Source organism: Pelodiscus sinensis, chromosome 2, assembly GCF_052426305.1.
Source record: "Pelodiscus sinensis isolate ZL-2025 chromosome 2, ASM5242630v1, whole genome shotgun sequence".
In the NCBI taxonomy this organism is placed as follows: domain Eukaryota; kingdom Metazoa; phylum Chordata; order Testudines; family Trionychidae; genus Pelodiscus; species Pelodiscus sinensis.
Genome location: NC_143053.1, coordinates 47,557,027 through 47,580,016, shown reverse-complemented (window position 1 = coordinate 47,580,016; position 22,990 = coordinate 47,557,027). Strand labels below are relative to the sequence as shown.

Below are 22,990 nucleotides of genomic sequence, written 5' to 3'. Positions count from 1 at the left end.
GCAGGCACATGGATTCCTTCTGCTTGGATAAGCCCAGCGAGCTGAGCAGAAAAACTGTCCGGCTTTGGTTTTGGTTTTGGTTTTGGGGGGGGGGGGGGGAGGGGCGGCAGGGGAGCGACCCCAGGTGGAGGGGAGGTTACACACAAGAGGGGCACCCCAGCTCGCACCCGGGGCTGTAGGTGCTGTGGGGGCAGGGCAGGTGTCCGAGCCATTGTGCTCATGGGAATGGGGGCACTGCGTGCCGATGGGGGCAGGGAAAGAGGGTTGGTTATGTAAACTTGTGGGTGGGAGGGGGTGAGTCCCGGAAGGCTACACGCGGGAGGGGAGCCCCAGCTTGCGCCTGCGGCCACAAGTGCCGCAAGGGGCAGGGCGGGACCCCGATCAGGTCCAAAAGTACCTTAAAAACTTCTCCTGGAGGAAAGGTTCTCCCATGCAAAGTTTGGTTGTGGTAGCTCTTACAGTGTCCAAATTATTAGTGCAAAAACTTACAAACATTCTCCTTTATGTATTAGATAGGGTGGTACTTGGACAGATGTGGTGGAAGAAAATCAGATTCTCTGTCTATGTGAGCCATGGGCTGGCAGTTAGGGAGGTGGCGGGCGAAGGGCGGGGAGGAAGGGATGCTGTCTATGTGAGGCACAGGATGACATTTAAGGAGGTGGTGGGGGAAGGGTGGAGAGGAGCAGGGCACTGTCTGCGTGGGGCACAGAGTGACATTTAAGGAAGTGGAGGGTGAGGGGTGGAAAGGAACAGGGCTCTCTCTGGGTGGGGCACAGGCTGGCAGTTTAGGAAGTGGTGAGGGAAGAGTGGGGCGGAGCGAGGCACTGTCTGTGTGGGGCACAGGCTGGCAGTTAGGGAGGTGGCGGGCAAAGGGTGGGGAAGAGCAGGGCGCTGTCCGTGTGGGGCACAGGCTAGTAGTTTGTGAGGTGGCGGGGGAAGGGTGGGGCAGAGCAGGGCACTGTCCATGTGGGGCACAGGGTGGCAGTTGGGTAGGTGGCAGGGGGAGGGGTGGGAGAGAGCAGGGTGCTGTCTGTGTGGGGCACAGGGTTGCAGTTGGGGAAGTGGTGGGGGAGGGGTGGGGAAGAGCAGGGCGCTGTCCGTGTGGGGCACAGGCCGGCAGTTGGGGAGGTGGGGGGGAAGGGTGGGGAAGAGCAGGGCGCTGTCCATGTAGGGCACAGGGTGGCAGTTGGGGAGGTGGCGGGGGAGGGGTGGGGCAGAGCAGGGCGCTGTCCGTGTGGGGCACAGGCCGGCAGTTGGGGAAGTGGCGGGGGAGGGGTGGGGAAGAGCAGGGCGCTGTCCGTGTGGGGCACAGGGTGGCAGTTGGGGAGGTGGTCAGGGAGGGGTGGCAGTATGTAAAAGAGCCGACCCCGCTCCTCCTTCCTCCTTCTCTCTCTCTCCCCCTTGGCTGTGTCTACACTGGCCCCTATTACGAAATAGCCATGCTAATTTAGAACGTTGGAATAGGGAAATGTGCGGGGGATTTAAATATCCCCCGCGGGATTTAAATAAACATGGCCACTGCTTTTTTTCCGGCTTGGGGAAAAACCGGAAAAGAGCATCCAGACTGGCGCGATCCTCCGGAATAAAGCTCTATTCCGGAGGATCTCTTATTCCTACTTGAAGGAATAGGACTTTATTCCGGAGGATCGCGCCAGTCTGGACGCTCTTTTCCGGCTTTTCCCCAAGCCGGAAAAAAAGCGGCGGCCATGTTTATTTAAATCCCCCGCGCTTTTCCCTATTCCAACGTTCTAAATTAGCATGGCTATTTCCTAATAGGGGCCAGTGTAGACGTAGCCCTTGTGTCTGGCCTGGTGCCGGTTTTAACCGTCAGCGCCCTTTTCCACGCCAGCATCCCTGCTGGCGCCCCTGCTCTCCCCGAGTCCACCTGCCTGCTGGTTTGCACACTGGCTGAGGCACGCCTGTGCTCTGAGGGTGGTTCTCCGTGCGCTGCCTCTGCGCAAGCACCAGAGGCCCAGAACAGCAGCGGCCTGGGAGCGCATTGTCGCCGATGGAGCTAGTGCGGGGGCTGGGGAGGGAGCGGGGCCCCCGTCATACCCTCCCACAGTACCTTAAAACCTTCTCCTGGAGGAAAGGTTATCCCATGCAAAGGTTGGTTGAGGTAGCTCTTATAGTGTCCAAGTTATTAGAGCACAAACATACAAACTTTCTCCTTTATATATTAGATTCCATACAACTGAAAAAAGAGGTCAGCATGACTTATCAAGTAGATAGCTGCATTTAAAACTTCATTATACTGGACCTCAAACCTCAACTAAAAAAATCAAACAGAACACATATCTGCCTTAATCCTGCAAACCTCAAATCAAGTGAAAAGTATTAATTTGCATTTTGTTTGATTAAAGACTGAAAGATATGGCCTGTTGATATATTAACAGCAGCACAAAATAGGGAGGTTTAGCAGTCGCGCATCCCCTCTACTTTCTGGAAGATTCTTTCAGAATAGGATAATGAGATCCCTTCTACAGAATTTTTTAAACATCTGATAGAATGAGAAGATAAAAGCTTTACTACAGTATTACATGGGATGGTTAAAAAAGTCAAGAATCTGGATTTTATTCTTTATTAAATTATATAGGTTTCTAAAGTAATTTCTGTTGATTCCTTCTGTTCACCCCATTAAATCCTAGAAGACATAACAGAGTTTTTGATTAATAGCATCATGTGAGTTAAAAAAATTTGACCACTCCCTTAAGTTAGTGTTCATGACAAATCTTGTACAATACATGCCAGAGTTGTTGACTTGAGTCCCACGACTTGAACTTGAGTCTGACTTAAGTCGCCTAGGTGACTCGACTTGAGACTCAACTCGGGTTCATTGTTTGTGACTTGAGACTCGACTTGAGACTTGCTAATTTTGTTAAATAGACTTGGTGAAAAAATTGTCCCAAAATGCCGATATTGATGGCTTGTACAAAAGTGACTTGACATTTTTTTCATTAAGACTTGAGACTCGACTTGGGACTTGACTCGAAAGTGACTTTAGGGACTCGAGACTCGACTTGAGACTTGAACTGTAGTGACTTGAAACTCGACTTGGACTTGACAATGACGACTTGAAGACAACACTGGTACATGCAGAGAAAAGTAGAGTTGTTCACTGAAGTGAAACAGAGAAGTACCATTCTAAGCAAAGGTGCAGAATGCCTATTGTAGAGACATTTCAAAATTGCCTGGGGGAAAAATACAAATTTCTTTGCTGATGGAGAAGAAGGTCTGGAGCATGGACTTCTAGGTGGCCATTTTAATGTGGTAATTCTGCTTCTTCTCTCTGTGCTCTTGAGATGTTATCTCAGAACGTGAAAGCAGTCTGCTATTTTAGTTTTTTGGAAGGAGATAGAAAAATGTTCAATAATCTAATTTTGTTCATTCTTTTCCCATCAAGGAAAGAGATAAGAGCGCAGAAGAAAAGCAACACATTAACCATGTAAGTTATTTGTATATTTGACTGGGAATTTCCTCAGGCTGTCAAGACTACAGAGCTTCATACAAAAATCTAATACATAAAAACCAGAACTTGTTGGATAGGTTCAAATAAACTTTTGAAGGTATACCCTGACAGCAGTGTATTCTAGAGGACACTTTAGTAGCATATATTTTCCTATCCACCTATGTTTCTGAGTTATATTTCAAATAAAACTGAGACACAGATTTATTATGAAACTCTGAGATGTGGCTAGATTTACGGAGGCATATCTAAACCATGGAGCAAAATGCAGGACAATGTAGCACTTTAAAGACTAACAAGATGGTTTATTAGATGAAGAGCTTTCGTGGGCCAGACCCACTTCCTCAGATCAAATAGTGGAAGAAAATAGTCACAACCATATATACCAAAGGATACAATTAAAAACTTCTTTGAATTTTACATTATGTTTTTGGAGATGTTCAATCCCAAAATTCAAAGTGAAACTTTAAAAACACTTGAAATTCAAAATGGAATGGGCAGATCAAAACCAGAGCTTCAACTAGTAATAGTTTTCAAAGTTCACATCTAAGGCTAAGTCTAGACTGCAGGCTTCTTGAGCAACAAGTTTTTTGTGGAAAAGATCTTCCGCAAAAATTTCTTGTGTAAGAACGCGTCCACACTGCAAAAGCACATCGGAAAAGTGATGCGTTTTTGCGCAAGACAGTGTCCAGACTGCATGGATGCTCTCTCACAAGAAAGCTCTGATGATCATTAACAGAATGGCCATCAGAGCACCTGTGCTTTTTCTGATAGGCTCTTTTTGCGCAAAAACCCCGTTTCCAGTTCACACACATCTTTTTGAGCAAGAGCACTTGCGCAAAAAGAAGCTATTCCTTGTAGAAAGAGAAATGCCTATACCACAAAAACCCCGCTGTTCTGTCAATTCATTGTAAATTTTCTTGCGCAAAAACGCGCTTGAGGTGTGGACGCTCTGTGGGGTTTGGCGCAAAAACCCTGTAGTGTAAACGTAGCCTAAGAGAGCTGCATGAAGCAGATTACAGCTGCTCTCATTTTTAATAAGAAGAGGCAACAGCTCAGACTAGAGGCAACAGCATAAAGTGTTTGATTTCAGTTTATTAGACTGGAGCATTGCATGCTGGAACCTGTAGTCTCTGTAGACCAGAGAACAATATAAAAATTAAAGATGACTTTCAAGGGGGAAAAATGATGAATATTCGGTAATTCACATCGGTATGAAGCATAATGAGAACCTGAATTCTTTAGCCTGTTTTAAATGTAGGCATCCAACACCCAGAATGGGATTTGCATTCTGACAAAGTGGGTCTTTGCCCACGAAAGCTTATGCTCCAACACTTCGGTTAGTCTATAAGGTGCCAAAGGACTCCTCGCCGCTTTTGCAGATTCAGACTAACACGGGTACCTCTCTGATACCAGAATGGAATTGCTTCTCATAAAACCATACAGAAAAGAGACAGAATCACTAGGCAAGTTAAAGGAGCTGACTGGGGGCACACACCCCTGTCTGAGACTGCCCCAATCCCGAGCTTCCCACCCTTTATTAGTACAGGAACATTACTGACTGTTTCTCTTCATCAGGCAGTTTGCTGCACTTCTCACTATTGCTGGAGAGCATAGGCAGGGCCAGCTTTAGGCAGATTCAGCTGATTCCCTGGAATGAGGCTCCGTGCCTAAGGGGGCCCCGCTCCCGGGTGCACGACGCACATGCAGTGCTGCCCCAAGTACGCGATGCCCCAGGTGCACGACGCATGTGCGGGGCCCCGGGCAAGCTGCGCATGTGCAGTGCCGTCCAGGATGTACGACACATGCGCGGGGCCCTGGGCGTGTGTAGCACGCACAGTGCCGCCCCGGGTACGTGACGCCCTGGGCGCACGGCATATGCGCAGTGCCATCCCAGGTGCACGATGCAGGCGCAGTGCCATCCCGGGTGCGCGATGCATGCGCAGTGCCCCGGGCGCACGATGCATGCACGGGGCCCTGGGCGCACACGCAGTGCCCCAGGTGCATGACGCATGTGGTGTGCCGTCCTGGGCGTACAGTGCATGTGCAGTGCCCCTGGTGCGCGACGCATGCACCATGCCGCCCGGGGGCCCCGCGCATGCGCGGCCTTGCCCCCGGAATTGGGCTCCGCGCTTGCTAAAGCCGGCCTTGAGCACAGGGGGCAGACAAACCTGGACCTGCCCCAGCCCCGGGACATGCACCCCTCCCGAGGTTGTGCCAGTTGGAGCTGCAGCATCCATGGAGAGGCACTTCTTACCTGGCCCCAAGGTGCTGCAGTGAGAGAGGACTGGGGTAGTCTTCTCTCTCTGGTGTAGCCTGCATACTGAACTCCTGATCCTCAGCCCTACCCTAGAGCAGTGATTTAAATGAAGCATGTACATTTTCATTTTATTTTCCAAAAACCAAAAATTAATTTAGGACCTGAGCACTGCTGGGTAAATCTTCTGGGGACATGAAGGCTGTGTCTACATTGGCACCCTTTTCCGGAAAAGGGATGCTAATGACACCAGTCGGAATTGCAAATGCCGCGGGGGATTTAAATATCCCCCGCGGCATTTGCATGAACATGGCTGCCGCTTTTTTCCGGCTCGGAGCTTTGCTGGAGAAAAGCGCCAGTCTAGACGGGATCTTTCAGAAAATAAAGCCTTTTCCAGAAGATCCCTTATTTCTCTTAAGCCCCGAGCCGGAAAAAAGTGGCAGCCATGTTCATGCAAATGCCGCGGGGGATATTTAAATCCCCCGCGGCATTTGCAATTCCGACTTGTCTCATTAGCATCCCATTTCCGGAAAAGGGTGCCAATGTAGACACAGCCATAAAGTTTGAGTTTATGTAATGGTAAATGGAATATTAATATGTATTGCTGGATCTAAAGGTGAAAAAAACAAAAACAAATAGTGGAAATAACCTTTTGCATCCCTGACAGTGGAGTCAAGAAATCTATGAGAACATCTAATTTTTAGCCATTATGACAGCAGAATTGATGGGAATAACAATATGAACATGGATATGGAACATAATGTCCGCCTCAGCTATTATCCTTTTGGACTATTAAGTATACTGGCAATTAAAAGTTATATCAGAGCAGCAGAACTGATCTAATACATCAGATATTGTTTTTGACAACAGAATTGGTAAGTTCAGGCATTAACATAATTCTAACATGCTGAGATACCTGGCAATATAATGGTGGATAAAGAAGCAAAAAATTGCTTTAGAGCATAGAGAAATTGATTCCTTTGAGTAAACATGAATTAAAAATTTAGTGAAAAAGGATTAAAAAGAGGAATGGCAAGAAATGCAGAGCAAGGGGAAAACAGGAAAGTCATGCTATGAGATATGATCCAACACAGATGATAATGCTCTACCCGTACACCAAAGTTACACAAGAACCAGGGAAGTACTCATTTAGATTTTTAACTGGTCACTGTGTTTTGAATAATAATTCATATTTACTGAATAATCACAAAGATGGGTTATGTAACACATGTGAAGGTACAACTGACAACATGATATGGGAATGGAGGGAGTGTTTGCAGGAAATAAAGGCTCTTTATGAAAAATTTAGATTATTTCAGGTGATAGTCTCACTAACCCCCTTTTACGTTTTATTGGGCAAGTGAAGGAACATTAAAAAGATCTACTACTTTTCAAAAAATATACAGCAGTGTGAGAGTTTTGTGGCTTGAATGTATGAGGAATGTAGCAGCTGGCAGTACACAATAGATGAATCTGCTTCCCTATAAAGCAGATGTGATGGATAGGAAGAGTACTGGTCAGCACCTGGTGACTAAAGGGTTAAATTCCGGTCGCTAGCAAGGGTGTTGGCAGGGGCCCAGAAGAACCAGTGGGTACACAGTGCTGAAATCTGAATTGGCTATAGATAACTGGTCTGGTCCTCTTTTGTGTGTATTCTAAGTAAGAGCTGGAGAGACCAGATGCAGGGACCAGAATTATCATGACTGTAAGAAATATTGGACATGGGAGTAAACTGGACCCAGAAATATGGATGAGCATGGATTGTGAGTAGAGAAAAAGTGTATCTAGTCATGATTAGGGCTTTTTTGAACTTCTCTGTGTGAATCCATGTCTTCCCTTGCCCATTCACTATCTAAGGGTATGTCTACACTGTATTCCTCTTTTGAGAGATTTTTCTCTGCGTTTTAATTTGCTGTACTTAGTTGATCTGTAACACCTAGCAATCAATCAAGTATATCTTTTGTTTAGTTAATAAAAAAATCACTTTTTAAGGTGATGATCTTGTGACGGGGCGGCTGCTGTGCCCCGCATGATTGCGGCGCCGTCCCCGGCATGCTGGGGAGAAGTAGAGGCCCTGTGCGGCTTGCTCCGCTGTGCTCAAAGGAGGGGCCAGGGGCGTGGATGGGCAGGGAGCGCCCGAGCTCGCATGGCCCCGGCGAGAGCAGGGAAGCCGCGGGGCCGGTGGGCCGGCGCTGCCAGAGGCGGTGCATGCGCAGGGCTCAGGGCGGCTCTGGCCCGGGCCGGAGTTAGTGGAGAACCAGGGAGGGGGAGCATCGGGAGGAGCGGATGCAGGCCCCACCCGGCGCACCGGATGTTGCGGCGGCAGGACGCCTAAAAGGAGCGCAGCTGCCAGAAGCTGGGGGACAGCCGAAGTGCAGAGGGCCAAGGAGGGCAGAGGTGCACGGAGTCGCGGAGCACAGAGGAAAGAAGAGTGGAGGAGACGGGGGGAGACGCCTGACGGGAGACTTCTACCTCCCACACCGGACAAGACTACCACCGCAGCTTGGCGGGGGAGGTAGGAAGCGACCCAGGGCAGGGTATTAATCCTGGGGTGTTGGTGTGTTTCGGGGCGGATTCTTCCCCCCACCAACTGGAGCTGGGTCGCTGTCCCCAGTCCTTAGGGCCCTGGGTTGGAGCTTGGAGTGGGGGCGGGCCCAAGCCCCCCACCTCACCTCGCCGGCCCACCGACGCACCAGAGGAGAGGACTGTAGGAAAGGATCACCCCTGCCGGACTCAGGGCAGAGTGGGTGACGGGAAGCACGCAGCACGGGGTTTTTGTTGCACGGGACTGACAGCGGGGCATGGGCTCACGGGCCCCAGCTGGGGCACACCCACCTGGCCCTCCACAATCTGATTCGGGTCCTGGAAAGTAGCACTTGTGTATGTGTATCTGCCTATCTAGACTGGGTGGTCAGCTACCAGAGATGACAGCTTTTCTCTTTTTTTTTCAAGCTCTTTTGGGGCAAAAGAGCTTGGGCTACCCCTCGGGGAGGAATTCAAGTGTTTCTCGTTTTCTTTTTTAGGGTAAATCACTTGATGGTGGCAGCATTTGTGTTTTTTTTTCTTAGAGCCTGTGACTCTGGGGTGTTTTTGTAAGCAGAGCAACGTATTCAAGGTTTCTTGACAGAGAGGGGATCAGCCCTGACAAATCCCTGACAGCAGGTCTGGGCCAAATATGGCCTATAAGCTGGATCCGGGCTCATCTGACATTTCTGTCTGGACTGTCATGACTCCTGACAATTGAGGAAACTACCCTGGCTACTGCCGCTGCTACCATGGCAGTGGCTGGAGCCCTATAACCTTTAAAATTCTGCCTTTCTGGGGTCCTCAAGCTGCCCTCTTTCAGTGAATGATGACCACCTTATAGCAGTGCTCTGCATTGCAATAACAGAAATGATACCTAACTTCACCTCCCGTGTTAGTGCCCATCAGAGACTTTATTTTTCACAATGAATCTCATTACTTCTTTTATGCTTAATTTTAATAATAGACATAAGTAGTAAGTACAAGTTTAGTATTATTATTATTACAGATTTTACAAGTGTTCACAAAACAGTTTTCAGTATAAATTGCCTTCTAAGATAAGCTTTGGATAACTGTGTATTCAATTGTTAAGTGTAATTACTTTGCAGTGTAAAGTAATGGGGTCTTCTTACAATAAATGCTGAGGTAATTTCATTAATATAGCAGAAATGTGCAGAACATGATGAACTTACTAAAATTCATGAAGCGGCCCCCTTGACCATCCTTGCCATAAATCATGAAAAGAGGAAGAAGTCAGTCAGTTAGAACAGGATTTTATATTTTGACTGAGTCAGAAGGCAGCCTGCTACTTTCTTTAACTTAAGGCTGGGATTTATAAAAGGGTGATTATAGTTTCTGAACTTTATAAATCAAATACATTTATTAGGTTTTGTTTGCTATTTTACTGACTATAATGGATTTCTGAGTTTGCGTCTACAGTCCACATTCCCTGTGCGACAATTACTGAGTTAAAGTTCATATAAATGCCTGCTATTTTCAATTTACAAACATTCTACCATTATCTCTGGTTAAGAGAGGCTCCACTTTTCTGTTCTATCTTTCTAGAAAAGCTTAATGAAAAACATTTGTTAAAGGTGACCAGGAAAATCTTTTTTTAAAGAGTCAGTGGCTTATTTTTCCACTTGGAAATGCCTTCATTTTTCCACTTCATAATGCCTAAACACAGTCTTAAAAATGTGTGTGTGTTAAACTTAGAAATGACAAATGTCTTATGGTTAATGCTGGGGGTCTTGTTTCTTAGTTTAGTGAGCAGGACGTCAAATCTTTAATGGGGTCCATTCTAAAGGCCTTATCTAAAAAGTTAAAGTGGTACAATCCTCTTCCTCGGGGCAGATGCGTTTACATGTGCTTATATTAGTATAACTGTTTCCCTTTGGAATAAGCTACACTGGTGAAAGCACTTTTAAGCCATAACAACTGCAGCTACACTAGAGGCTCTAGTGATATAACTATGGGGAGTGTTTCTTTATGTTGTGTAAAGAACTGCCTACCAAGCACAATAACTGAGGCTAAGTGCTAGTCCAGTAATACTTAGTAAAAAGTCAAACCCCTCAACCAAAACTGTAAACCTGGCATAACACGTATGTACAAATTAGGTCCCTTCTTCTCTGGGGCTCAGCTCAACTTTCATCTTCTCTGCTGTCACTAGTATAGAGGGCAGAGTAACTTTTCCTTCATATATCCCCCCGCAACATACCACAGCTATTGCAGGCTCTCCTACAACAACCAACCTTAGAATCACTGTAGGGGAGGGGGAACTGATTCTGGGGTTCAAACTTATCCAAGGGGCTAGGGGTAGAGGCAGGGCAGCTATTAACGGGTGAACCTAAATAATGCCTCGTCCAGCAGAGTCAGTGCCTCATTGCTCCATGCCCAAGCTCGACCCTGACCAACCGATCAGGAAACCCAGTGACCTCCAGCTCGCGTCTAAAAGGTTGGTTGTTTCTGCTCACTCCCTTGCAGCAAAATTGGTTCAGCCCGGGGCACTCAGTAAATACACTTGACTCAGCTCTCCGCCCCTTCCTTTCGCTAGAGAGGTTGGTTCCTTCCCCCTGTAGGGAAGTTGGTTCAGGCCGGGGCCTTTGCCCAGGCGGTAGTAGCTGCTGCTGCTTTTCCTGCTCCCCTGGCGGGTGCGCGCAGCAGACGCGCGCGCTCGGGGCCCGGCACGGCGCTGGCAGTTAGGGGCGCGCGAGCGGCTGGGGTGGGGGAGGGGGTTGTTGTGCGCGAGCCGCCGATGCCTCCGCCGTGAGATGGCATCATCCTGTGCGGCGGAGGGGTGAGGAGCCTCGGCGGAGACGAGGCGGCGGCGGCTTTCGGCCCACGGTAAGGACAGAAACTGGCTCTGCCGGAGCCGCGTCCCTGGGGGTCTGGCCTGACAGCCCGGCTGGGCGAGGAGACGGGCGGTTGCGGGGCCCCTTCTCGCCCGCTCCGGGAGAGGGAAGTGGGTACTTTCCTCTCCGCCAGCTGCCAGGGCAGAGAGAGTGTCTCTAGGCAGGCAGGCACTGCTCCCTGACAGTGGGGACAAGTGTGTGTGTGTGGGGGGGGGGGGGACTCGGGTCAAAATGGCGAAGGAAGCCGTGCCAGGGCCCCCCTTTGGCCCTACTGGGAGGGCGGTGGGGATGCCCGCTGGGAGCGGAGAGGGAGGGTCTCTGTGTCAGGCGGGTAACCTTGTTTGTGCTGTTCCTGGCCTGGCCAAGGGGGTGGATGGGGCTGAGCCCTGACCCGTGTCCGTGCCGAGCTTGTGGGAAGCGCTTGAGTCGCAGGGAAGCAGCAGGGCAGTCCCAGAGGCGGCCCTTGTCGCTTTACCTAGAGCGGTGAAAGAGGAGAGGGAGTTAGGTAACAGAAATGCAACATCCCTCCGCGCAACCGGGCAGGCGTCCAGGGATACCCCAAGCCTCCCCCGCGATAGACGTGACCCTGCCGCCTGCCTTCCCCACCCTCCTTCCATGGGCAGGGGAGGTACTGGGCTGCTTTGCTGCAGCTCGTTGTGGGGCTGGAGGGACAATTAATGCTGTTACTGCCCAGCTTAGAAGTGCCTGCAAATCTTTCTGGTGCTGTGTAACGTCTGACTCCTTCAGTGGTTGATATTTGTATTTTAAAATGTCAGTGGTTTAACAGAATATGCAGAAGTTATTTGCTGTTGTTATAAATGCTATCGTGAGCTACAACAGCATAGTGTGTGTTCCATTTACTGTAGTGACTTCTTTCTATTTACTGATCCTTATTTTAATAACAAAATAGGTGTCTAAATGGAACTACATTAAAGGCATGCATTTTGTTGTACGTCCCTTTAAACAAGATTTAGTTAAAACAATCTGTCAAAATATATGAACAAAAATTAGTACATGAATTTGTAACAGAATGTTCAAATCTGACAAAGTCATTTTAAAAAATACCATGATGATCTCCTATTCATATAGGAAATCATCAGAATGGTATTCTTGGGTAGCTATCCAGGTTATACAATTATGCAGAAATTGGCTCACTAGATTATGCTGTCACATTTAGTATATTTAACATATGAATGAATGGATGGATAGCACTTCCAATAAAAATAGTGCAGCATTTATATTTTGCTTGTGCTACTAAACAGTTTTGTTGGGGAAAGAATAAATTGATTATTGATGATGTCTTATAATCTTTCACAAATTCATTGAGGTTTTTATTAAATGGGATTTGATAAACTAATGTTAATCTACTACATTTGAACTCAGTTAATGTATTTCAGTGTTTTCCTAACTTATGGTCTAATGAGCTATAAAGGCTTGACCAAAATGAAAACTGTTCATGGTCTTTTCTTTATTTTTGGGGAGGAGGTGGCATGTGCCACATCAATCACAGTAGCTTACTTAGACTCGGCCCTAAGACATGAGTGAAATGAGAGGCCAAAATACATTAAACTCCTATTACTTGTAAGACCAGTTGATTTTTTTTTTTAGCACTCTTATGCCATTACCTCTCTTCCCCATGTGGTGGTGTGTACAATAGGTTAGACTTCTTTATAATGGACTGATTCTGCAAACACTCCTGGATACAATGTGCTTTGTGGAGTAGTGCTTATGGCCAGTAATGTTTTTAGTGTTACATAGTTATACATGTGATCATAATGCATATATGTGAAGCTATTCATATAGGTACGAATTTGCAACATCTAGGGCAGCGCTAGGCATCACAGGCTAGTGAGTGGGCTACATGAGTGGCTGTCCATCTCAGTGGGTTGCGAAATTTTTGTGACAAAGATAGTCTCTCAGTATACGGTAGTTTTGCTAACTGCACTTGTGTACCTAGAATTTGCAGGATGCGTCAACAGAAACGTAAGAGTGCTTTGATTGGATGCAGAAGAAACGCACTGCTTTCACAGTCAATGTTATGTTCAATCAACTTGCTCCTCACTTCACATGCCTTTGTTTTACATGTGTATCACTTTAGTAATACTGATAGGGGGGAAAAAGACACCAAAAGAAACCAGCAGAATTTGACAACTCTGTGCATGAGCAACAGTAAATGCAATGTCTTGCCAGCAACATACAGAACCCTAATGGGCCTCATATGGCCCTAAGGTCACAGGTTGCCCACCACTGATGTAGAGTGTGCCTTCTTGGAGTAACTTACCAATTGTGGGCTTCAGTTTGTTTCTTTGAAGCTTAAAGGATATGTTGGGGTAGCAAATGCAATCCCCGGGTTACATGGATCTGACTTACATCGGATCCCTACTTACAAACGGGGTGAGGCAACCCCACACTAGCTACTTCCCCCCAGCAGACCAGGGAGACGCGAAGCTAGCACCCCACCCCAGCAGACCAGGGAGACGCAGAGCGGCTTTTCTCAGCAGACACGTCAGCTTGAGAATAAAGGACTGAGGGAAGTGAGGTGTGGGAGAATAAAACTGAGTTCTGGAGAAATGTTTGGCTAGAGTTTCCCCTACAATATGTACCAGTTCCGACTTGCATACAAATTCAACTTAAGAACAAACCTACAGTCCCTATCTTGTACGTAACCCAGGGACTGCCTGTAGTTTTTAAAGTCTTACATTAAAAATACATTAATGAAACAAATAAAATGTTAGCAGATTTGCACACCTATTTGAGACCAAACTTGAACTCTGTTTTGCCTGTGCTACAAGGGCACCGTGGAAGGATCCAAGATAGAGGTGTTCAATTTTTTCTCAGATCATGGAAGGACTCATGGAGACATAGTTGTTTCGTTGTTCTCTACTAGTCTTGTCCTTAATTGCTCGCCTGACTCTTTGAAAAACACTGAAAAAAGAAAAAAACCTGTCTCAGAATTCGGTGCATGAATGCTGAGTTGGACTACCCTGCCATCCTAATCACCTTCTTCCCTCTTTCCTGAAAAGGAAATAGTGGAGCCTGAGAGATCCTTCTAATGTTTTCAGTTTTGTACTGTGATTAAAACAGGGATCTAAGGGATGAGTCTTCCTCACTCATTGACGACTTTGAGAAAAGAGGAAAAAGCTTGACATAAAATTGTTTTAATATTTAGAAATTAACACATTAAACAGGCTTCACAAAACAAAAATTGATATACATTTAGAACCAAAACTAGGTGTTGAGTGCTGCTTTAAGATAGCCACTTTAAAACTAGGATGCAGAAAATGAAGCCAATGGGGGGAGTAAATAACTTTTAAAAAAATGCTTAGTTGTAATTTCAGTACTTTACTTGGCCAACTTGGCAAGCAAGTATACCACATGGTTGCACCAAAATATGAACTTTGTTAGTAAGAATACTGTTATAGTTTTTTTAGTAATATTACCTTAAAGTATGTAAATTATAAGTTAAATCTCTTTTTAAAACCCAACTGTACTTACTGTGTGTGTGTAATTTTTTGCATGCCTATTCAAAGTCTTCTCTTTCCAGAGGGATCAGTCATGTTACTCATGGTACTGTTAACCACTCCACTTTTTAATTAATGACACTTTCAGAAATTCGTAAGAAATTTTCACTGGATAGTTGAGACAGGTTTGTAAAATACTATTGCCAGTGCTAAATTCAAAATTTTCTGGGTTGTGTGTGATGCTCAGTAGCTTTTGCAAGTTTTAACCTTTTCATTAATAAAAATTAGATTTCAAGCTCTTATGTTTGCAACTGATGCAGTGCAGTCTTCCTGAGTTTACAGGCAGCACCAGTGCTGTGGCTGCTGTTCATATCTTTTCTAAACAATGGAATGAAAGTAATGGTCAGTTTCACTTGTTTCATTACTGGTCACAGTGTTCTAAATAGCAACAATTAAATTAACAAGAATCCTGTTATTTTTTTACTCTGCTGCATTTTGTGAAAGCCATAAACAAGAACTGCCAAATTAATTCTATACCAAAGACTGAATTCCATGTTTAATTATGATAGTGGCTCAGAATATAAATTTATGACTATATATTATCCTTACTCCACAGTCAAATTCCCACAGATGGCAGTGGGCGATTTTCACAAAGAATCATTGTGGAATATGGCCCAGTGTAGTAAATAAACTTTTACTTTTATTTTTAAAATTGTAATATTCAGTAAGAAGGATTGTTTTTTTTAAATACTCTTCTTGAGGATCACCACTGTTCCTTGGGTTTTTTTTTCTGTCTTCATCACCCTTCTCCACCTCATTTCCCCTCTTATCTGTTCAGCTGATCAGCAGTGAAATAGTTAATATTGACTATTAAAGTGAGTATTGCCCACTGGCATTAACTCTTGTGTGTGTAACAAATGGCAGCAGGGGAGTTCACATTTCAGACTAGGTCTACACTAATCCCAGCTAAGTCAATAATGTAGCTGGAGTCAATGTACCTTAGGTCAAGATACTGCGGCGTCTATCTTGAATGGGGTTGATGGAAAACATTCTCCTATTGACTTACCTTACGCTTCTCATCAGGGATAGCATATAGGGGTTGACTGAAGAGCGATCTGTGGTCAATTTGATGGGTCTTCACTATACCCACTAAACTGACTGCCAGTGAATCGATCTCCACTCTTGCAATACAACTGTAGTGTAGATACTGCCTCAGGCTTTGTGTACACTAAGGGGAGGAAGGGACTGGATTACACAACTACAGCTACATGAATATAATAGTTGAAGTTGATGTACTTAGATCTTCTTACTGCGGTGTCTTCACTCTGCTGTGCCAGTGGGAGAACTTCTCCCTCAGACTTCACTTATGCTTCTCAGGACAGTGGAGTATACAAATTGATGGGAGAGTGCTCTTCACCCGACCAGATAAATTGACTCTTGCTGCATCAGTTGCTGCAATGCCTATCTAATGGTAAGTGTGGACTAGTCTTTATTTTGGGCTGTTTTCAGACTCTCTAAAAGACAACACTGCACTAGTTACATGCAGGTCACATTTTGAAAGCCACCTCCTTCCTCCGTCTCAAAACTTTTTTTGTGTGTGATTGTAGATGTATATATTTTTTTAAAATAAATTATCATGACTATTAAGGCTGCTATAAAAAGAGGTGGTATTTACTAAGGAGCGGACACCCCACCAAATAACCTTGAGAGATATGGAAGAGGAAGCTCCTTCCTACCAGAAAAAGAGGTACTCTAGAATAATGGTTCTTGAGCAGGGGTCTGGGGCTTGATGGCGCTGGCTATTTCCATGTGGAGAGAATCATGGTTGCTTCTCTCCAGACTCTCTCCTGAGGCAAAACAGTCAGTGAAGGTTCTCTGCTTCAATGGGGGGAGGGATAGCTCAGTGGTTTAAGCATTGGCTTGCTAAACCCAGGGTTATGAGTTCAATCCTTGCAGAGGTCATTTGGGGCAAAAATTTGTCAGAGATGGTACTTGGTCCTGCTGCAAAGGCAGGGGACTGGACTTGATGACCTTTCAAGGTCCCTTCCAGTTCTAGGAGATAGGCAATCTCCCTTAATTAAATGGGGTGGCCCTGTGAGGAGGAGATTCTAAGCTCCGTGGACTAAAAGACTCTTTCATGACCTTCCACACCCTCAGCCTGTAAGTTCTGGGCCTGTCTCATAAGAAGTTCCATCCTCAAATCCTAGTATCTCAGTCTTTCCAACCTTGAGAGGACTCAAAAAAAAGGGGGGGCAGGGGGGTGCATTTGCTAGGGAAGAGAGAGTCTGTTTCACTCTTCCACACATCCTGGCTTCTCCCATTCCCAGGCCCACTTCTAGCAACTATTTTGAGGGTACCTTCAAGGACGACATACCTCTGATATTGCCACATCCTTCGTCTTGTAACATTCTCATACCATCTCCATCCTTTCTTTCCAGCCTGGTGCTTTGTCACTTCAGACTGGTGGGTCCTCAGTGTAACATGGCAGCGTTGTATCCTCCAGCTCTTGTCTATCCCCCTTTCCCGCTCCTCTCCCTGTCACTCTTCAAGGACTCTTCTCATGAGCGGCTCCTTCTGCAAGAAGTTGAAGGAGTTGTTCAGATGAGGGTCAGTGTAGGAGGTTCCAAAGTGCTACAATAACCAGGGATTTTATTTCCTCTACTTGCTCATCCCCGAGGCTACAGGATGAAGGGGCACTTCAACCCATTCTGGATCTGCATGATCTGAACTGTTACCTGGTGAGGCTTAAGTTCTGCATGATCTCCCTGGCCTCCATTATTTCTTCCCTGGATCCCAGACATTGGCACACTGCCCTCAGTCTCAAGGATGCTTACTTCCATGTTTCCATTTTTTAGGGGCTCATAGAGAATTTCTGTGATTTCTGAAGTGCACTAGGAATGTTATTGTGTAATTGAATAGTTTTGTAATCAAGTGGATTTTATCAGTTACACAGCTATTTGATAGTCTCTGTAGTGGGGAGGAGGGCAGCAGCCAATGTGTTCCAGGCTCCACTCCTGGGGAGACCCCTGCCATCTTACATTGCTGCCTTTCTCTCAAGGACACCAGCATGGGGTGGCAGGTGGAGTTGGTTTTGTTAAAGCTGGCTTCTGCCTGCCTGGCAGGTGGAGTTGGTTTTGTTAAAGCTGGCTGCTGCCTCTGCTACAGGAGCAGCAGCAGCATGGGGTGGCAGCAGCCCCTGTCCAAGGGGGGGTCTAAGCTCCCCATGGACAGAGGTTGCTCCGGGGCAGCAGCCCCTATCCACAGAGAGCTTGGTATGCCCACAGCCAGGGTTTGCTGCCATGGACATAGGCTGCTCTGTGGGATGCTGAAGCCACCTCTGTCTGTGGGGAGCTCGGACCCCTTGCAGATGGGGACTGCTGGCATGGAGCAGCTTCCCCTGCCCTCCCTAGCTCTGCTGCCTCTTGGGGACAGGCAGTACCGTGGAGCTATTGTTGGGGGGGGGGGGGAGACCATCTTTTAAGCTGGCTCCCCCAAGCATTGGCTCCTGCCAGCCCTCTCTCCATGGCCTCTGTAGGAGGCAGCAAGGTGCGGGGGAAGCGGGGTCCATAGAGTCGACATGTGTGGGGAGTCTGCTTGAAAGCTTGTCCCACCTGCCCCCCTCACCCTTCATGCTGCTGCCTCTCAGAGGCATCAGTGAGAGGGGCTGGGAGGGGGGAGGGGGGAGGGAGGTTAGGCTTATCCAGCTTCTCATGGGCACTGGCTTCCTCTCCCTGCCTCTGATACAGAGGCAGCAAAGCCAGGGGGTGGGGGGTGAGGGGGAATAAGCAATAAGGCTGGTCAAGGGGGACTCCTAGTCCAATGTCCACCTGCATGTGTATCTTCTGCTCTGCCTATGCCACCAGCTTGGTCTGTTGATGAATTCAGAAAAGTCTGTTAATGCGATTCAATGCATAGAGTTTATGGAGCAGAGCTGGAGTCTGCTCTGGCCCAGGCCTTCCTTCTGCTGGATGGCTTTCATGCTCTCATGGACCTCGTGACCCATCGGCATACTAGGAATGTGATTGTTTAACTGTTACCCAGGGACAGTGTCCTGCTTATGGCCCACTGTGAGTGGAGGGCTGCTCCCGCCCTGCAAGGCTACTGGCTCTTAGCTCATGTGGGCTGGGAATCAGCAGCCTCGCACAGGGCCGCAACCTTCCCTCTTACCTTGCTGCCACTTCTGGCCTGTGTGGGGGAGCCATCTTCCCCCCCACCCCGACCAGCCATGTGTGTGGCTGCCGACTCCCAGCCAGGGTGAGCTGGGAGATGGAAGCCCAGCGCAGGTTTGGAAGCAGCTGGGCTGGAGCAGCCCTTGCCTGTGGTGTGGAATCCGCTCCAGCCTAGCCATGGCTCCTACCTCCATTTAATCAGTTAGCCAGTTTAACCCAAATTGAAATTTGTGTACTAATTAAATGAGATTTTACTTCCCTACTGTGTGCTTCATGGAGCACTACAGCCAGAATATATCTTCCATTATTTGGGCACATGGCGGTGTCCACTTATGTGATCAAATACGCCAGACTACACACGTGCCCCCTTCCAGCAGTGGTTGGTGTCGGCTTATACTTCTCCAGACACCTCCTGGACAGTCCAGGCTCCGGTTCTTATGTCTCTTGTTTAGTGGACAGTTCTCAGCAATGTGATGGCAGGAGTACCCGTTCCAAGCTCCTTCCTGCTCCCTGAAGCTAGTATTGAATGCATTTGATCTGGGCTGGGGCATCCGATCTCTGGACCCAGAGTAAGTGGACTGTGTCGGAAGTGCCCCTGCATATAAATGTCAAGGAGTTGCAGGTAGTTCTCAGGCTAAGTGAGGTTTTCCTCCCTCACCTGGCAGGCAGAGTGGTTTGAATCTTCATGGATAACACGGCCATGATTTTTTGTCCCCTGTCAGAGAGGGACTGGGAAGGGCATTTTCTGCCAGGAGATGATTCACATCTGGGTTTTTATTTTTTTGTATCCTCATAGCATTTATCTGGAGGCGCATCACCTTCCAGGTGTGGGAAACCAGTTAGCTGATCAGCGGAGCAGTGAGTTCTTCTTTACAAGAGTGGGCTCTTCATCCACAAGTCACTGCCATGTTGTTCTGGAAGTGGGGCACTCCCTTAGTGGATCTTTTCTTGACAGCACACAACACAAAGTGTCGCAGTTTCTTTTCCACATGCTGAGCGGATGAAGGGACTGTGGGAGAGGCATAAGAACATAAGAATGGCCGTACAGGGTCAGACCAAAGGTCCATCTAGCCCAGTATCCTGTCTGCCGACAGTGGCCAGCACCAGGTGCCCCAGAGAGGGTGGACCGAAGACAATGATCAAGTGATTTGTCTCCTGCCATCCCTCTCCAGCCTCTGACAAACAGAGGCCAAGGACACCGTTTTATCCCCTGGCTAATAGCCTTCTATGGACCTAACCTCCATGAAATTATCTAGCTTCTCTTTAAACTCTATTATAGTCCTAGCCTTCACAGCCTCCTCTGGCAAGGAGTTCCATAGGTTGACTACACGCTGTGTGAAGAAGAACTTTCTTTTATTAGTTTTAAACCTGCTACGCATTAACTTCATTTGGTGTCCTCTAGTTCTTCTATTTAGGGAACTAATAAATAACTTTTCTTTATTCGCCCTCTCCACACCACTCATGATTTTATATACCTCTATCATATCCCCCCTTAGTCTCCTCTTTTCTAAACTGAAAAGTCCCAGTCTCTTTAACCTCTCCTCATATGGGACCCCTAATCATTTTAGTTGCCCTTTTCTGAACCCTTTCCAAGGCCAAAATATCTTTTTTGAGGTGAGGAGGCCACATCTGTACACAGTATTCCAGATGTGGGCATACCATAGTTTTATACAGGGGCAGTAAGATATTCTGTGTCTTATTTTCTATCCCTTTCTTAATAATTCCTAGCATCCTATTTGCCTCTTTGACCGCCGCTACACGCTGCGTGGAAGTTTTCAGAGAACTATCCACGATAACTCAAAGATCTCTTTCCTGATTTGTCATAACCAAATTAGCCCCCATCATACTGTACGTATAGTTGGAGTTATTTTTCCCGATGTGCATTACTTTACACTTATCCACATTCAATTTCATTTGCCATTTTGTTGCCCAGTCACTCAGTTTGGTGAGATCTTCTTGGAGTCCCTCACAGTCTGCTTCTGTCTTGACTATCCTAAACAGTTTGGTATCATCTGCAAACTTTACTACCTCACTGCTTACCCCTTTCTCCAGATCACTTATGAATAAGTTGAAAAGGATTGGTCCCAGGACTGACCCTTGGGGGACACCACTAGTTACCCCTCTCCAATCTGAAAATTTACCATTTATTCCTACCCTTTGTTTCCTGTCTTTTAACCAGTTCTCAATCCAAGAAAGGACCTTCCCTCTTATCCCATGGCCGTGTAATTTACATAAGAGCCGTTAGTGAGGGACCTTGTCAAAGGCTTTCTGAAAATCCAAGTATACTAGATCTACTGGATCCCCCTTGTCCACATGTTTGTTAATCCCTTCAAAGAACTCTAATAGATTAGTAAAACAGGATTTCCCTTTACAGAAACCATGTTGACTTTTGTCCAACAAATTATGTTCTTCTACATGCTTCACAATTTTATTCTTTACTATTGTTTCGACTAATTTGCCCGGTACTGAAGTTAGACTTACCGGTCTGTAATTGCCAGGATCGCAATCATCCAGTGGTCAGGTGTCCTGTTCTACATGTTTCCCCTAATCCCACTCATCTTCAGGATCCTGGAGATGGTCAAGCAGGACTGAACCAGACCTTGTCATGCCTTTGTGGCCACGCCAGTGTTGGTATGCTTTTCTGCTGGGCCTTGCAGTATGGCCCCCATGGCTACTGCCACTTTGCCCAGATCTGCTGTCTCAGGACCAAGGCTGCCTTCTTCACCTGGACCTGCTATTGCTTAATCTCACAGCTTGGCTGCTCCATGGCTGATGGCAGAGAAGTGATCCTGCTCAGAAGTGGTTTGGCAAGTCCTGTTGGGCAAGATGTAAGCTTTTGAACAGACAGACTAATGTGGCCAAGTAGATCTAGATTTTGGTGTGGGCTCAGCAACACAGTCTTGCTCCTACTGAGAGACCCATCCAGATCATCCTTCATTATCTTCTCCACTTGAAGGGGGAAGGTTTTGCTCAGTCTTCTATCTGGGTACATTTGACAGCAATCTTAGTTTTTCACTCACTGATCTAGGGCCAAACCATGTTTTCTCACAATGATGAGATTTTTCTGAGAACTTGAGAGGTTCATTCCCCCTCCCCTCTATTCCTCACTGGGGCCTTAACCTGGTCCTCTCCAGATTTACTGAGTTGTCCTTTGAACTGATGACCATGTGTTCCCTTCTTTACCTGTCCTGGAAGGGGGTTTCCCAGTGGCTATTACATCAGCTAGAAAGGTGTCAGAGTTGTAGGATTTAACTTTGGAGCACTCATACATGGTCTTCATACATGCCACTCCTCTCCTATGGATACTTCTAACGGAAAATCTTGTGGCACTGGTGCATGTGGCGAGCGCACACATAACTACAGTCACAAAGATCTTTGCAGTCTTTGGAGAACATCATGTCTGCTGCTTCCTATAATCCCAGCATTCCATGTGACACTCTGCTGCACTCTACCCCTACCATTCCATGCCTGGGGACAACAAAGGTATTGCTAGTCATTACACTAACCCGTTGTGTACATAGGACAGCGTGTATGTAGTTGCACTACACTGAAGTGTTTACATACGTGGACATACATGTTTACCATTTACTTTCTTTTTCATTTGCAATTGTTGGCAAGAGTATTTCTTAACATGCTGTGTGAGTATTTGCATTTCAATTTTAACTGCTGTTTTGCACACAATAAAGGTCTATTTTTATAAAGCCAGACTTTCTTTATTAGTTCATATTAAGCATTGCAGAGTATGTAGTGGGAGGCGGAATGCCAATCAAATTCATAAATATACACTGAACATTACAGAGTAATGACAGGCAAAGATTGTACCAATATATAAAATGAAGTACAAAAAACAGACACTATTTCATGAAATCAACAGAGACCTCTACTGTGACTGAATGGGAAATGCTCTTGTAAAGCCTCTCTGACACAGAGCCTCATAGTTGGCTTTTTTTTTAGGAATCTTTGTGTCGTATGGCTGTTCACATTTAACAGATAAATGGTCTGTGTAATTCTGTCAACCTTGCCTCATAGATGTTACACAGTACACAACATGCAGCTATAATTATTGGGGTGATTTTTCTCACTGTGATTCAGTCAAGTGAGTAAACAATTCCAGTGTCTCTTCAGTTTAACACAGGCATTTTCAGCAGTCATTCTGCACTGGCAGAGCTGATAGTAAAACATTTCCTTGGCTCTTTTGAAATGGCCAGTGCACGGATGCACGAGCAAGGTATACACACTGGTTCCCCCAGAATCACTGCTGG

General features: G+C 46.5%; 1 protein-coding gene across 3 annotated transcripts in view; it reads left to right on the top strand.

Moving 5' to 3' along the window:
* Positions 1-10,839: 10,839 nt before the first annotated feature.
* The window catches only part of WWP1 (WW domain containing E3 ubiquitin protein ligase 1), a 160,484-nt gene continuing 148,333 nt past the window's right edge, over positions 10,840-22,990 (top strand). The window contains exon 1 of one of the 3 annotated variants that reach the window (XM_006112979.5): positions 10,840-11,090. Coding sequence is in view for 2 of the 3 variants with exons in the window: in XM_014581648.4 (XP_014437134.2) it covers positions 16,028-16,030 (3 nt within the window). In the remaining variant the exon portion in view is untranslated. Of the gene's footprint in view, positions 11,091-16,008; positions 16,031-22,990 lie in introns of those variants that run through there. The other 2 variants (XM_014581648.4, XM_075920431.2) reach the window with 2 other exon arrangements.